The sequence below is a fragment of the Pan troglodytes genome, chromosome X, assembly GCF_028858775.2.
Source record: "Pan troglodytes isolate AG18354 chromosome X, NHGRI_mPanTro3-v2.0_pri, whole genome shotgun sequence".
Taxonomy (NCBI): Eukaryota; Metazoa; Chordata; class Mammalia; order Primates; family Hominidae; genus Pan; species Pan troglodytes.
This window is the reverse complement of record NC_072421.2, coordinates 151,013,873-151,026,130: the sequence shown is the minus strand read 5'-3', so window position 1 is coordinate 151,026,130 and position 12,258 is coordinate 151,013,873. Positions and strand designations below refer to the sequence as shown.

The following is a 12,258-nucleotide window of genomic DNA, read 5'->3' as shown; positions in this document are numbered from 1 at the left end:
AGCAATCTTCACAGGGTAAATGTGGGCTGTTCTGTTCCTAGGGTTACCGTGGCCACTCTGGGGCTAGGTAGAAGCTGCCTATTCTACACAGCTACACAGCCGTGGGCAGGATGTCAAGACATGAACTGTTTCTCAGCTGCTCAGGGGCCTGGGAGGAGAGGCTTGCGAAAGAGCTGTAGGCCACCAGCAGGCCTGGCTGCAGGGTTGCTAGCCTGGCCCATCTGCTCCTTCCCCTGTGTGCTGTCCAGTCAGGAAGTGCAGCGTCCCACCCCGTACTGGGTGCGGAGACACAGGTGGAGACACACCAGACAGAATCTGAGCCCGAGGTGGTGGCAGCAGTGTCCCGAAGTCCTCCCGGGTGCCCCTGGCCAGCCTACCGACAAACAGCAGGGTGAAGATGATGGCGAGCTGGTACACGGCGTGGCCCAGAATGTTCTTCATCATGGTGCGGGAGATGAGGGGCTTGTCGCGGCCGTACGGCTTCCGCAGCAGCAGCGACTCTGTGGGTGGCTCCGTCGCCAGGGCCAGAGAGGCAAACGTGTCCATGATCAAGTTCACCCACAACATCTGCACGGCTTTGAGAGGAGAGTCCTATGGAGAGGAGGCAGTCACCTTTCCATGGGCCGCCTGCCCGGGAAGGTTGGGGGTGGAAACCCAGTAGCTCCTGGGGGCTCCTCATGGGGTCCACATCACCAGGATTTCATGCCCATGAAAACAGACATCTCCATCCCTACATCGCCTTTACGCTAGCGGGGCGTTTTCTTTGGGCTGTCACGTGCCCGCCTCCCTTCTCTCACCTGGCAGCAGGTGTGCTCCAAATCCCTCGCAGGAGGTGAAAAACCCCAGACCACAAAACAGCCCGACGATGGGGTCTGCCATTTGGGGCAACAGAGTGAGGGCTGCTCTCCTTGTCTCCTGCACCTCAGGGGCAGGAGGAGGCAGAAACTCTGAACTGGACCTTCCTTCTCAGCTCCTCTGAGTTGTTGGTTAAAAATCAGCCTCACAGAAGCCAGACACACAAGGCCACGTACTGTCTGATTCCATTCATAGGAAACTTCCAGAACTGACAAATCCATAGAGAGAGAAAGCAGATGAGTGGGTGCCAGGGGCTGGGGTTTGGGGAGTAGAGAGTGACTGCTCACGGGGTCTGGGTGTCCTTTTGGGGTGATGAGAATGTTCTGGGAATAGACAGTGGAGGGATATAAACCTCGGAGTTATGTACTTTCAAAAGGTTAAAATGGTTCTGTTGAAGTTTGTTATGTGATTTTTATCTCAATTTAAAAAATTGTTTTGAAAAGACCAAGTTGATCAGCAGGCAATTTAAATCCCTGTCAGCAACAGTTATTTATTTGCACCCCCTTTCTAAGGGGGGGGGCGAAGAAAATCTGGACACTCACCAATGGGGAAAATGGGACTATTGAGAAAGGGTTCCCATGGGACGCATAGCCCACGCAGAAACTCATACACAGATGCTCCTGGCAGCACCATTCACAAGAGCCAAAAAGTGGGAACGAGCCATGTGTCCATCAGGACAGACATACATAATGTGGCAGTCTGTGCCGTGGAGTGTTATGAGGCCATGAAAAGGCAGAAAGTCCTGCCCCATGCTACGGTGTGTGTGAGCCTGAAAACACGGTGCTAAGCGAGATGCCAGACACAAGAGGCCACATATTATTTGATCCCATAGGAATGAAATGTCCGGAACAGGCAAATCCATAGACCCAGGAAGCCTGTGAGTGGTTGCCGGGGGCTGGGATGTTTGGGGGAGAAATGGGGAAATGACTGCTCAAGAGCACAGGGTTTCTTTTTAAGATGATGACAATCTTCTGGAACTAGATAGAGCCAATGGTTGCCCAACATGGTGAATGTCCTACAAATTCGAGTGCTGAATTATGTACTTGAAAATGGTGAATTTTTGGCATATGAATTTGATCTCAATTAAAATAATCTGCAGCAAAGAAAACAAAACCCTCACTCTCACAATCTGGCCCTCAGGCCTGAGCCCAGGTGTCCTAGCTGGGGCATGGCAGCCCCCAGTACCCACCTGAGTAATGCAGGCACCTGTGAAGGCCACGATCACAGCCACCACATTGACCGTCAGTTGAAACTGCAGGAACTTGGAGATGCTGTCATAGACGTTACGGCCCCACATGACTGCCTTGACGATGCTGGTGAAGTTGTCATCGGTCAAGATGATGTCGGAGGCCTCCTTGGCCACGTCGGTCCCTGCGATGCCCTGGGGGGGTGACACACACACTCACACAGAGTGTTTGTGGGGGCCCCTTCCCCAGCCCCCCTTGATCACCTGGCCCGCCTGGGCTGGCTCCCTGCTCTCCCCTTCTGAATAACATCCCACCCCGCCTCCCAAAGCCAAGAACAGCACTGTTTTTTGTTGTTTTTTTTTATGCAACACATTCTTGTACTAGAAACAGTAAGTTGTCACATGTCACGGTGGGGGGGGGGGCTTTGCTCATAAACACAGAGGGTGCTGATGACATGGCATCAACACAGCTTTACACATAAAGCCCAGCTGCCTCCACGTGGCCACCAAGCAGCGTGGTCTGTTCTTAGCACTCCAGAGAGGCTTGCTGGCTAAGGAGCCCTGGGAAGTCCTGCATGGGGACACCCTGGGCGGGGCGGCTCTTTGCAGAGGAGTCCCTGTCCCATGGAGGCGCAGCTGCAGCTGTGCCAAGCTGCGCAGTCCTCTCCTCTGCCCCAAGCCTGGCCCTGTGAGAGCTGCCACCTCTCGAAGCTTGGGCTGGAGCTCCCTTCTGGGCTACGGGTGCTGGGAAGGACTGGGCTGGGTTCCCTGGGTGACACTCCTTTTCGGTAGGGCAGGGAGAGGGGCTCACCAGGTTGCTGCGTTCAGTGGCTGTGGGGCCACTGAGGGGCCGCAACCAGCCATGTGGGTGGCGTCTGCAGGGCTACCCTGCTCAGTGGGTGAGCAACAGGAAGGAAGTGCAGAGGAAGAGCATATCTGGGGACTCTGCTCACCTCATCTGGGGCTGAGCGTCCATTTAGAGAGGACAGGGGGTGGGCAATGCCATCAGTGATGAGCCCCCACCCCCCATTCCCCTTCCTCTCCACAGTATGTCTGGGGCCCACTGTCACCTTGGGCATCACAGCAGATGCCTTTAACCACATGTCCCCCGACTGGCAGAGCCCACGCAGGCCCAAGTGGCCAGGATGTGAAAGAAAGAACCTTCAGGCACTCTGTAACCTGCCCCAACACTGGCTCCCACTTCCTGGTACAAAGCTAATGTCCATGGGACAGATGCAGGCCCCATCTGCCGTGGTGAGCTGGGCGGGCACCAGGTGGCTTACCATGGCGAAGCCCACGTCCGCCTTCTTGAGGGCCGGCCCATCGTTGGTGCCATCCCCCGTCACAGCCACCACCTGCCGCTGCTCACCAGTGGTGCTGTCGATAATCCCTGGAAGACAGATCAGGGCAGGGCAGGGCTGGGGCCATCTGTCACCACAACCCTGTGTAGCCCTGCCCAGGGAGCTATGGGGGTAGGTTGGCTGTGAAAACCCTTTGGGATTACCCCGTCCTGACTGTCCCAATTATCTGTGCTCCCCGTCACCTGGATCATCTCCTATCCCCAAATAAGTAAGCAAATCTCACTGAGTGACAGGGCCAGGGTGGGAGGATAGGGATCTGGTTAGGGCCTGGGGACACAATCCTGGGTCCCTGGCTCTAGACCCACTGCTTCTAGAGACTCACTGTGTGACTTGGAGTGAGTCACTAGCCCTCCCCGAACCCTGGTTCCCTCATGGGCCCCTGCCCTGCTGCTCTGGGCTAATGGGACAAATGGACCCAGCTTCCTAGGCAGGCCCTGGGGACCTGTTTGGGAACCTGGCTTTTGGTGTCAGGAAGCAGACAGCCTCGGGCTGGCCACCCCAGGAAAGGGGTGTGGGAGCTCGGCTACCTTTGACCAGTGTGTGCTTGTCGGTGGGAGACGACCGGGCCAGCACCCTCAGCTTGGGCCACACCTTGTCCAGCCGCTCCTGTTCTATCTGGGGAGGGGAAGCACAAGGACGCTGCAGAGCTAAGGCGGGCACGCAGGGGGCTGGGGTGAGGAGAAGGGGGGTCTGGGGTGGCAGACAGCTGGGTGCTACCTCGCCTTTCTCATTGCGGATCCGCCGGTTGAACTCCTTCCCTTCTAGGCACAGGAAGTCCTCCCCGGGCTGGATGATGCCACATTTGGCTGCGATGGCCCGGGCCGTGTTGATGTTGTCCCCAGTCACCATGCGGACTGTGATGCCAGCACGCTGGCATTTTCGGATAGCTTCAGGGACCTAGAAGAGACAAGAGAGGTGGGTGGGGCCATCGAGGCAAGACGTATTTTGGGTTGAGGCAGTACCCCTTCCTCCATCAGATCTGCAGGTGGCCCAAGGTCCAGCAGAGGTGACAGTAAAGCCATCCAATTCACGTGCTCAGAACACTTATGTTAGCCTACAGTTGGGCAAAAGCATTGAACACAAAGCCTATTGTGGAATACAGTGCTGATTATCTCATGTAACTCATTGAATCCTGCACTGAAAGGGAAAAGCAGAGTGGTTGCATGGGACTCGAAGTAAAGTTTCTGCTGAATGTGCATCACCTTTGCACCAAGTTACAAAATTGTTAAAAGTTGGGGACCACCTGCATCATATTAGATTCTGGAGAAAGAGAAAGAGGTTCCCCAGTGCTGAGTGGAAAGCGAACAGCCTGCAAGGGGTTGAGAGCGGGAAGCCAGGAGACTGGCCGGGAGGTGGTGGCATTGTCCCAGTGGTGGGGGGACAGGGAAGACAGTTCCCAAATGAAGAGGTATGTGGCTCTTCAGGCTCGGGGACAGAGAGACAGGGTCAGGCAGCTGATGCCACTGAGGTGGACGGGCAGGGGGAGAGGAGAAGAGGAGCCAGGTTCAGAGTTTGGGAACCTGAATGAGGAGGTCAAGCCTAGGCAGTGGGGCTTGTGAGCACCGTCGGGTAAGTGTAGAAGCCTAGGTGTGGCCGAGCCCCCAGGCCTAGGGAGCCTGCGGCGGGGGGGAGTAGACACGCAGGAGTGGGAGCCAGGGGTAGGGCAGCCGGGAGACACCAGGGGAGGACATTGACCTGGGAGTCCCTGAATCCTGGCGCCCCCTGAGGCCATGGGCAGGGGGGCTGTGATCTTTGCCAGGGAGACAGCTGGGGGCCCCACTCTAAGCTGTGACAGGGTGATCCAATGGTTCCTGCAGCATATACCACTAAGTGGCCTCACTGCCAGCCTCGGGGACACTTCGTACTCTCTGAGGATCTTGGGGTGCTGGATAACAAGATCACGAGCCACAAGAAGACAATTCTCCTTTGAGCCAGCGAATGCCTGTCCCTGAAAAGTCTGGAAGCCACCCCTCTGCTGCCACCAAGTGGCCGTGACGAGCCTGAAAACCAGCAGCTGCGAACCCAGGCCTCCTCCCTCCTCAGGCCCAGTGTGTGTAGCCCAGTTCCTTCCCCATGGCCCCAAAGGGCCAGGCCAGGCTGTCCTTCCTCGCCTGCTCAGCCCTGCTCCCTGCCTTCTCCCCAAGGCCCCACAGCACAGCAGCCAGCCAGGTGTCTGGAGAAGTTGCCAGTGCCCCCGGCCGGCCCAGCTCCAGCATCAATACCACCCCAGCCACAGGCTTCCTATGGCTCCCCAGGGCCCAGCCTCACGGGCCCTCCTCTGGCTGCAGCCGTGCCACATCTCCAAGCACCCTGGCAGGTTTCAGTGAGGCCCTTGTGTCCTACTGCCTGTTGCCGGCACCCAGGACTTCGCTGGGCCTTCTGTGCGTCCTCCTCAGCCACCACCAGGCTGGCCAGTCTTTGTGGGGGTCTGCCCAGCCTCCGCAGCCTGGCCCTGTCACTGTGGTCTACCACTTGGACTCTCTCTCAGCCACTCTTAAGCTGGAAAGGAGCTGTCCCTATTCCCCGGGCCCCTCTGGCAAGATTCCTTCCTCTGCTCTGTGCTTCAGTTGCTCCCTGGTCCAACAGAGGGACTCGATGGCTCCTGTCCCCAAGTGTGGCCTTGCTTCGCCTCACCAGCACCCTGTCCTTCTGCTCTCCCAGGCTCAGTGGGGCCCGGGACTCATGCCGCTGCCCGCCTTTGTGGGGCCCATTTCCCTCGCTGGACTTCTGTCCCCTGTCCTCCGCTACCACCCATTTTCTCCCAGGGCAGGCTCGAGGTGCTCCCTCTCTGGGCGCAGTGACCATGTTCTCCTCGGGGCACAGGGCTGCTCTGTTGACATGAGCCATGGCTGGCGTTTAGACGCACTGTCTTTGAATTGAGTGTTTTTGCTACGTGATCCAATACATGAATGCCTATCTCCCGAAGGAGAGCCCAGAAGCTTCTCCTCCCAGGTTGCACCTGCACCCCCAGGGTGGCTCCTACAAAGACAAGTTGTCAGGGTCACAGTGGCCCTGCTTGTGACACAGGTGGGTGCCATGCAGAGGCCCTGGGGAGACAGAGGGGCACCCCATGCCTTGCACTCTCCCTCCGGGGCCGGCCATCCTCCACACTCTCCAGGGTCTGGGATCTTTCAACAACAAAGTGACTTCCCAGTGTCAAGGCCATGGCATCTGCCACACGGCCCTCGAGGTCCCCTCATCTGGACTCCCCTGGTGGCATCGTCCATATGGGGATATGCTTCTGGGCTCCCTTTCCCGCCAGGACCTTTGCTGTGAGCTCGCCACAGGACATCCTGACCATAGAGTAGCCCCAGCCAAACCCTCAACCAATAAACGCCCACCCTGTGCCCCAAACCTGTGTCCCCTCAGGCTTCAGCACCACCTCCAGTCCATCGGTCCTGGGTGGATCAGATCCCAAATGTCGACGGTCTCTCTGCCACTGCCACCTTCTCACCTGGTAGAAGGTGGAGCCTGAGCTGGGCCCATAGGTCAAGCAGGAAGGGCTTTCCAGCAGGCAGGACAGAGCCTTTGTGCGGGTGTCAGGGTGAGAGCACCCAGGACGGGGCTCAAGTGTACTACGGAGGGACCGCAGCAGCTGTGTGTGAAGGAAGGCCACCCCTAGCAGTCCGGACAAGCTCGGGCAGAGGGCACAGTTACCAGGACAGCTCACAGAGAAGGTGGTGGCTACCTCGGGCCGCACAGGGTCCTCAATGCCCACGACAGCTATGCAGGTGAGGTCACCCACGACCTCATTCTCGTTGTCCCAGTCGGGCTCCTGGCCTGCAGAGAAGTCCCGGTAGGCGATGCAGATGGTGCGGAGGCCATCGCAAGCCATCGGCTCGATGATCTTCCTCACCATGTCGTCCCGGTCCCGAGGCCGAAAGCCCCGGAGTTCGCCATTGCTGTTCAAGATGTTGGTGCACCTAGGCAGGGGGTGGGCAGACATGAGGTGGAGGTGGGGAGAGAACAACAAGAAACAGCGCTGGTCACACTGGATGGGGGGCTTAGTCAAGGACTGGGGTCCTTATCAGAGAGGAGTGCCCCGTGTGAGAACACAGACACACAGGGAGAAGGGCGTGTGACAACAGGCAGAGATTAGAGAGGGTCAGCTGCAAGCTGAGGAATGCGAGGACTGGCAGCCGCCACCAGAAGCTGGAGGATGCAGGATGCATCCTCTCTGAGATGCTTTGGAGGCGCTTCGGCCCTGCCCACGCCCTGCTTTTGGACTTCCGGCCTCCAGAACTGGGGGAGAATCCATTTCTGTTGCTTGAAGGCACCAGGACACTCATGCACTGCTGCAGGCTGAGAGATCGGGAGGGAGGCAGGAGCATGTGGCTCATGGCAGCTCCACCACAGACTTCATGGGGCAAGGGGGTGGAACATGGGCAAAAACTGAAGTCTGTGGACAATCGCTATAACCACGTCCAGGCAGCCACAGCCTCAGTAGAGCGCTCATGACTCCAGGAGCTTCTCAAAAGGGACAGGACTTGGGAGGATTCAGGTGGGGAGAGGAGGGAGCAAAGGAGCCGAGGGTCACAGAGGCGGGCATGGTGGAAGAAGCCAGTGGGGCTGTGAGTGCCAGGTGCTGCCACTGCACGGGAGGCTGGTGACGAAGGAAATGATCATAACAGAAGCTGTGTGGACGGAGGGCCTCCTACGGATGTGGATTCACCCACGGAACCCTCACACCCCTCCCCAGAGATAAGTATTCTGTGATCTCCATGCCACCAGGGAAACTGAGGCATGGGAGTAAGGGGGAGTAACTTGCTCATTTATGCACAGCCAGCAGAGTGAAGCTGGGCTGGGCCTTTTGTCCGCAGTGCCTCAGTGTCCCTCAGTGCCCACCAAAAAAGAAGCACAGAAAGAGGGCTGAGCCCCCACACCAGCAGGGATGGCTCCAGGGAGGAGGTGGTCCTGGCCCTGGCGGTGAGCGCTGCACCTGGCAGAGTTCTGGGAGAGCGCTGTGGGTGGGGCGGCCAGGCAGGGTGCACTTGGTGGTCCAGTCCGCTGAACACAGGAAGGAGCGTGGGCCTGGGCCTTTGGGGAGCCCTGGGCGTCCTGCAGAGGACCTTGCCCTGAGGGCCCTGGGACGGCAGTCATGAGGAGCCAGGTGAGTTGTGGACAGAGACGCCAAGGCCAAGGGTGTGGAGTCCAGGAAGGCTGAGTGGGAGTGGGGAAGCCAGGGCATTTGGAGGTGACGCTGTGCACTCTCCCTCACTTGGTTCTAATAGCTTTATTGGGATATAATTCACGCACCACACAGTCCACCCATTTAAAGTAGATAATTCAATGGTTTTTAGTATAGTCACAGAGCTGCACGACCATCACCAGTCTCCAATTCCAGAAAATTTTCATCATCTCTAAGAAAATTTTCATCATCTCTAAGCAACAACAAGAAAATAGATCGACTGGACGTCATCACGATTTAAAACATTTGTGCACCTAAGGACACTATCAAGAGAGTGAAGACAGGCCACAGAATGGGACAGAATGTGTAGACATCGCATAGCTGATAAGGATCTAGGATCCAGAATACAGAAAGAATGTTACAGCGCAACGATAAAAAGACAAACAACCCAGCTCAGCAATGAGCAAAGGGCTAGGACAGACATTTCCCCAAGGAAGACAGGCAAATGGCCAGTCAGCACAGCAAAAGAGGCTCAGCGTTGTTAGTCATCAAGGAAACACAGATCAAAGCCACCAGGAGATTTTGCCTCACACCCACAAGGATGGCCCCCGTCAGCATTGTCACACCAGAAAATAAGTGCTGTTGAAGATGGGGAGAAGGTGGAACCCTCCTATGTCGCTGGTGGGAATGTGAAACGGTGCTGCCCCTGTGGAAAACAGTTTCGTGGACACCACGACCCAGCCATTCCTCTCCTACATGTCCACGCAAGAGAGTTGAAAACATGGGCTCAAACAAAAACCTGTACGTGAATATTCACAGCAGCGTGAGTGACTCATGACAGCCAAAGGGTGGAAACGACTCACGTGCTGGTAGACGTGCTGGTAGACAGATGAAGGGATGGATGGACCAACACAATGCTCTTTAGCATACAATGGATATTACTCAGCCTTAGAAAGAATGGAAGTTCGGGCTGGTGGCAGTGGCTCATTCCTGTAATCCTAGCACTTAGGGAGGCCGGGTGGGTGGATCGCTTGAGCCCAAGACTTCAAGACCGCCCTGGGCAACATGACGAGACCCCAGCTCTACAAAAAATTCGAAAATTCGCTGGGCGTGGTGGCATGCACATGTAATCCCAGCTACGGGGGACACTGACGTAGGAGGATGGCTTGAGGGAAAAAACGAAACAAAACAAAACAAAAACAGAAAGGAAGGTCTAATATCTGGGGGAAACTGAAAAACTTTACACTAAGGAAAGAAGCCAGACACAAAAGGCCACACAGTGTATGAGTCCCTTGATAGGAAATGTCCAGACAGGCAAAACCATACAGACAGGAAGCACATGGGGCTGGGGAGGGGCGTGGGGAGGGCTGCTCATGGGCCTGGGGTTTCTTTCCGGGTTGATGGAGGTGTTTTGGAACTGGGTAGTGGTGACGGTTGCATGATATTGTGAATGTGCTTAATGCCATTCAACTGTACACTGTAAAGTGGTTGAAATGGTGAATTTTACGTTCGGCCTCTTTTACCACGACAATAGAATCAGAAACTCCGTGCATACCCCGGCGCCTCCCTGCTGCTCACTCACTTTTTCAACAGGATCTCTGAGGCCCCCTTGCTGAAGAGGCGGAAGCCACCGTCGGGCATGCGGATGACTGTGCTCATGGACTTGCGGACCGAGTTGAAGGTGTACACTTTGTAAAGCTTGTCTTCCGGGATCTGCTCGCGCACGGGCTGGAAGTCCCGCTTCAGGTCCAAGACGAAGCCCAGCAGGGCGCACTCCGTCTTATTGCCCACCTGGCGTGGGAGGGCGCCTTCCTTCTCAGGAGGCTGCAAGATGACGAGGGCTAGCAGGCACTGGGGGCCTGAGACCACCCTCCATGCTGCCCCTGGAGCCCCAGCTCTGCCCCCTCGTGGTCACCACATTGTTAGGGTGTGGGCGGCAGGGAGCAGAGGAAGGTCTGCCTTAGCTACCGGCAGTTTCCCAGCCAGAGCCACCTGTGAGGCCAGGGATGGGCAAAAGTTCTCAAGGGGGGGCCTAATGAGCACCTTGCAACAGCTCACCTGGCACCCTGGCCAGGCCCCTCCCCTGCTCCTGCCCCCGGCCCTGCCCGCCCGCTCCTGCCCCAGCTCACTAGTATTTTGGTGGTATAGGCACTGTTGATGGAGATGGCATGGACCAGGAGGTCGAGGATCTTAGGGGTCAGGGCGCTGGGGGCCGGAATCTCTTTGTAGTGGGTGTCCCCTAGGTAGGACTGGACCACGGTCATACGGTTGGTGGTGAGCGTGCCCGTCTTGTCGGAGCAGATGGCTGTGGCGTTGCCCATGGTCTCGCAGGCATCCAGGTGGCGCACCAGGTTGTTGTCTTTCATCATTTTCTGCAAAGGGCGAGGGTGTGGGCATTTGGCCCAGGTGCTTGTTGGGGTGGAGGAGTGAGAGATGTCAACACAAACATCGCGCGACTCTGTTCTGCTCAGCTAGCTCCACGTGTGGCACTAAGCCCACTGGGCACCTGGTCAGCCCTGAGCCAATAGCGAGGCTGTAAGGCATCAGCAACCTCATCCAATGGTGGGGGCGGGATGCGCACCCAGGACCTCCCCTGCCCGAGCCCCCTCTCAGTTACCCACCAGCCCTGCAGCTCTCCCACCCCACCACCCCACCACCCCACACCTGGCTCCCCCCACCTCCTCCCACTGCCTCCCAGTGTCCCGGGCCCTCTGCTGATTCTCCGCTTCCCCGCTGCCTCCCAGCCCCTCCGTCCTACTGCCCACATTGTGCAGATGCTGAACCCCTGGGTACCTCACCGCCTGCCTGCTTTCTGGCCCATCTCATGCCCAGGGACCTGAGCTGACAGATCAGCAAAGCTGCCCCCTGGGTCCCTGCTCGGCACCTCCTCTCCTCCCTTGAGCTATCCCAAACGTCCCCAGTTTATACTGCCACCAAGGCGCCCAATGACTTCTTACCCCAGTTTCCGAGTCTGTAAACAGTATCAACTGTAAGTTTTATGATTACCTTGACAGAGTAAGCTAAGGAGATGGTGACAGCAAGAGGCAGGCCCTCTGGGACAGCCACGACCAGCACAGTGACACCAATGATGAAGAACTTCACGAAGTATTGTACATAGACCGGCGTGCACTCTGCCAGCCATGTCCGGCCTTCCACGACAAACGTCTCAATCACAAAGTAGAGGACCAGGATGATGACGGTGATGGCAGACATCACCAGCCCTGCCACAGAGCGGGGAGGAGACGAAAGGGGTTGCCACGGGTGAGGGAAGGAGGGGGACAGGAAGAGGGAAGAAGAGGTATAGACGCGCTCTCGGAGGCATTTGTGAAGGCCTTGTAGATTTGCCTTGCGTTTCAGGATAAACAGCCCAGGTTTGGCTCAGCAGGTGAGCTGGGGCCTGTTCGCAAGGGGGCTCTGTGTGGCCTCTTCTGGAGTGCTGCTGGGGTTGGGGAGTGGACTTTGTGGTCTGATGGCAGGAGAAGCACCGCTGGGGAGGACTAGCAAGCATCAATCCCCCACTGCACCCCAGAAGTTGGGGTACCAGCCCTGCATGCCCCCAGCTGCCTTTTGAGTGTGCCAGGGGCAGAGCCTGGAGCCTTGGGTAGGGGCACCTCATGGGCAGTGGCTCAGTGTGTGACCCGGGCCTTCGTCGAGGGTTTGGGACTTCTGCTCACTAGGGAAGGGCTGCGCCAGGCCCTGATGGCCACTGCCGGCCTGGCCTGTGCCCT

The 12,258-nt window shown here is 57.3% G+C and overlaps 1 protein-coding gene across 8 annotated transcripts in view; it reads right to left on the bottom strand.

Moving 5' to 3' along the window:
- The window catches only part of ATP2B3 (ATPase plasma membrane Ca2+ transporting 3), a 65,340-nt gene that overhangs the window by 22,636 nt on the left and 30,446 nt on the right, over positions 1 to 12,258 (bottom strand). For all 8 annotated transcript variants that reach the window (XM_016944507.3, XM_016944505.3, XM_016944502.3 and 5 more), the window contains 9 exons: positions 11,537 to 11,751; positions 10,660 to 10,902; positions 10,113 to 10,354; positions 7,091 to 7,325; positions 4,120 to 4,299; positions 3,930 to 4,017; positions 3,325 to 3,431; positions 2,045 to 2,236; positions 378 to 591 (listed from right to left, as the gene is read on the bottom strand). In XM_016944507.3, the coding sequence (XP_016799996.1) occupies positions 378 to 591; positions 2,045 to 2,236; positions 3,325 to 3,431; positions 3,930 to 4,017; positions 4,120 to 4,299; positions 7,091 to 7,325; positions 10,113 to 10,354; positions 10,660 to 10,902; positions 11,537 to 11,751 (1,716 nt within the window). The remainder of the gene's footprint in view (positions 1 to 377; positions 592 to 2,044; positions 2,237 to 3,324; positions 3,432 to 3,929; positions 4,018 to 4,119; positions 4,300 to 7,090; positions 7,326 to 10,112; positions 10,355 to 10,659; positions 10,903 to 11,536; positions 11,752 to 12,258) is intronic.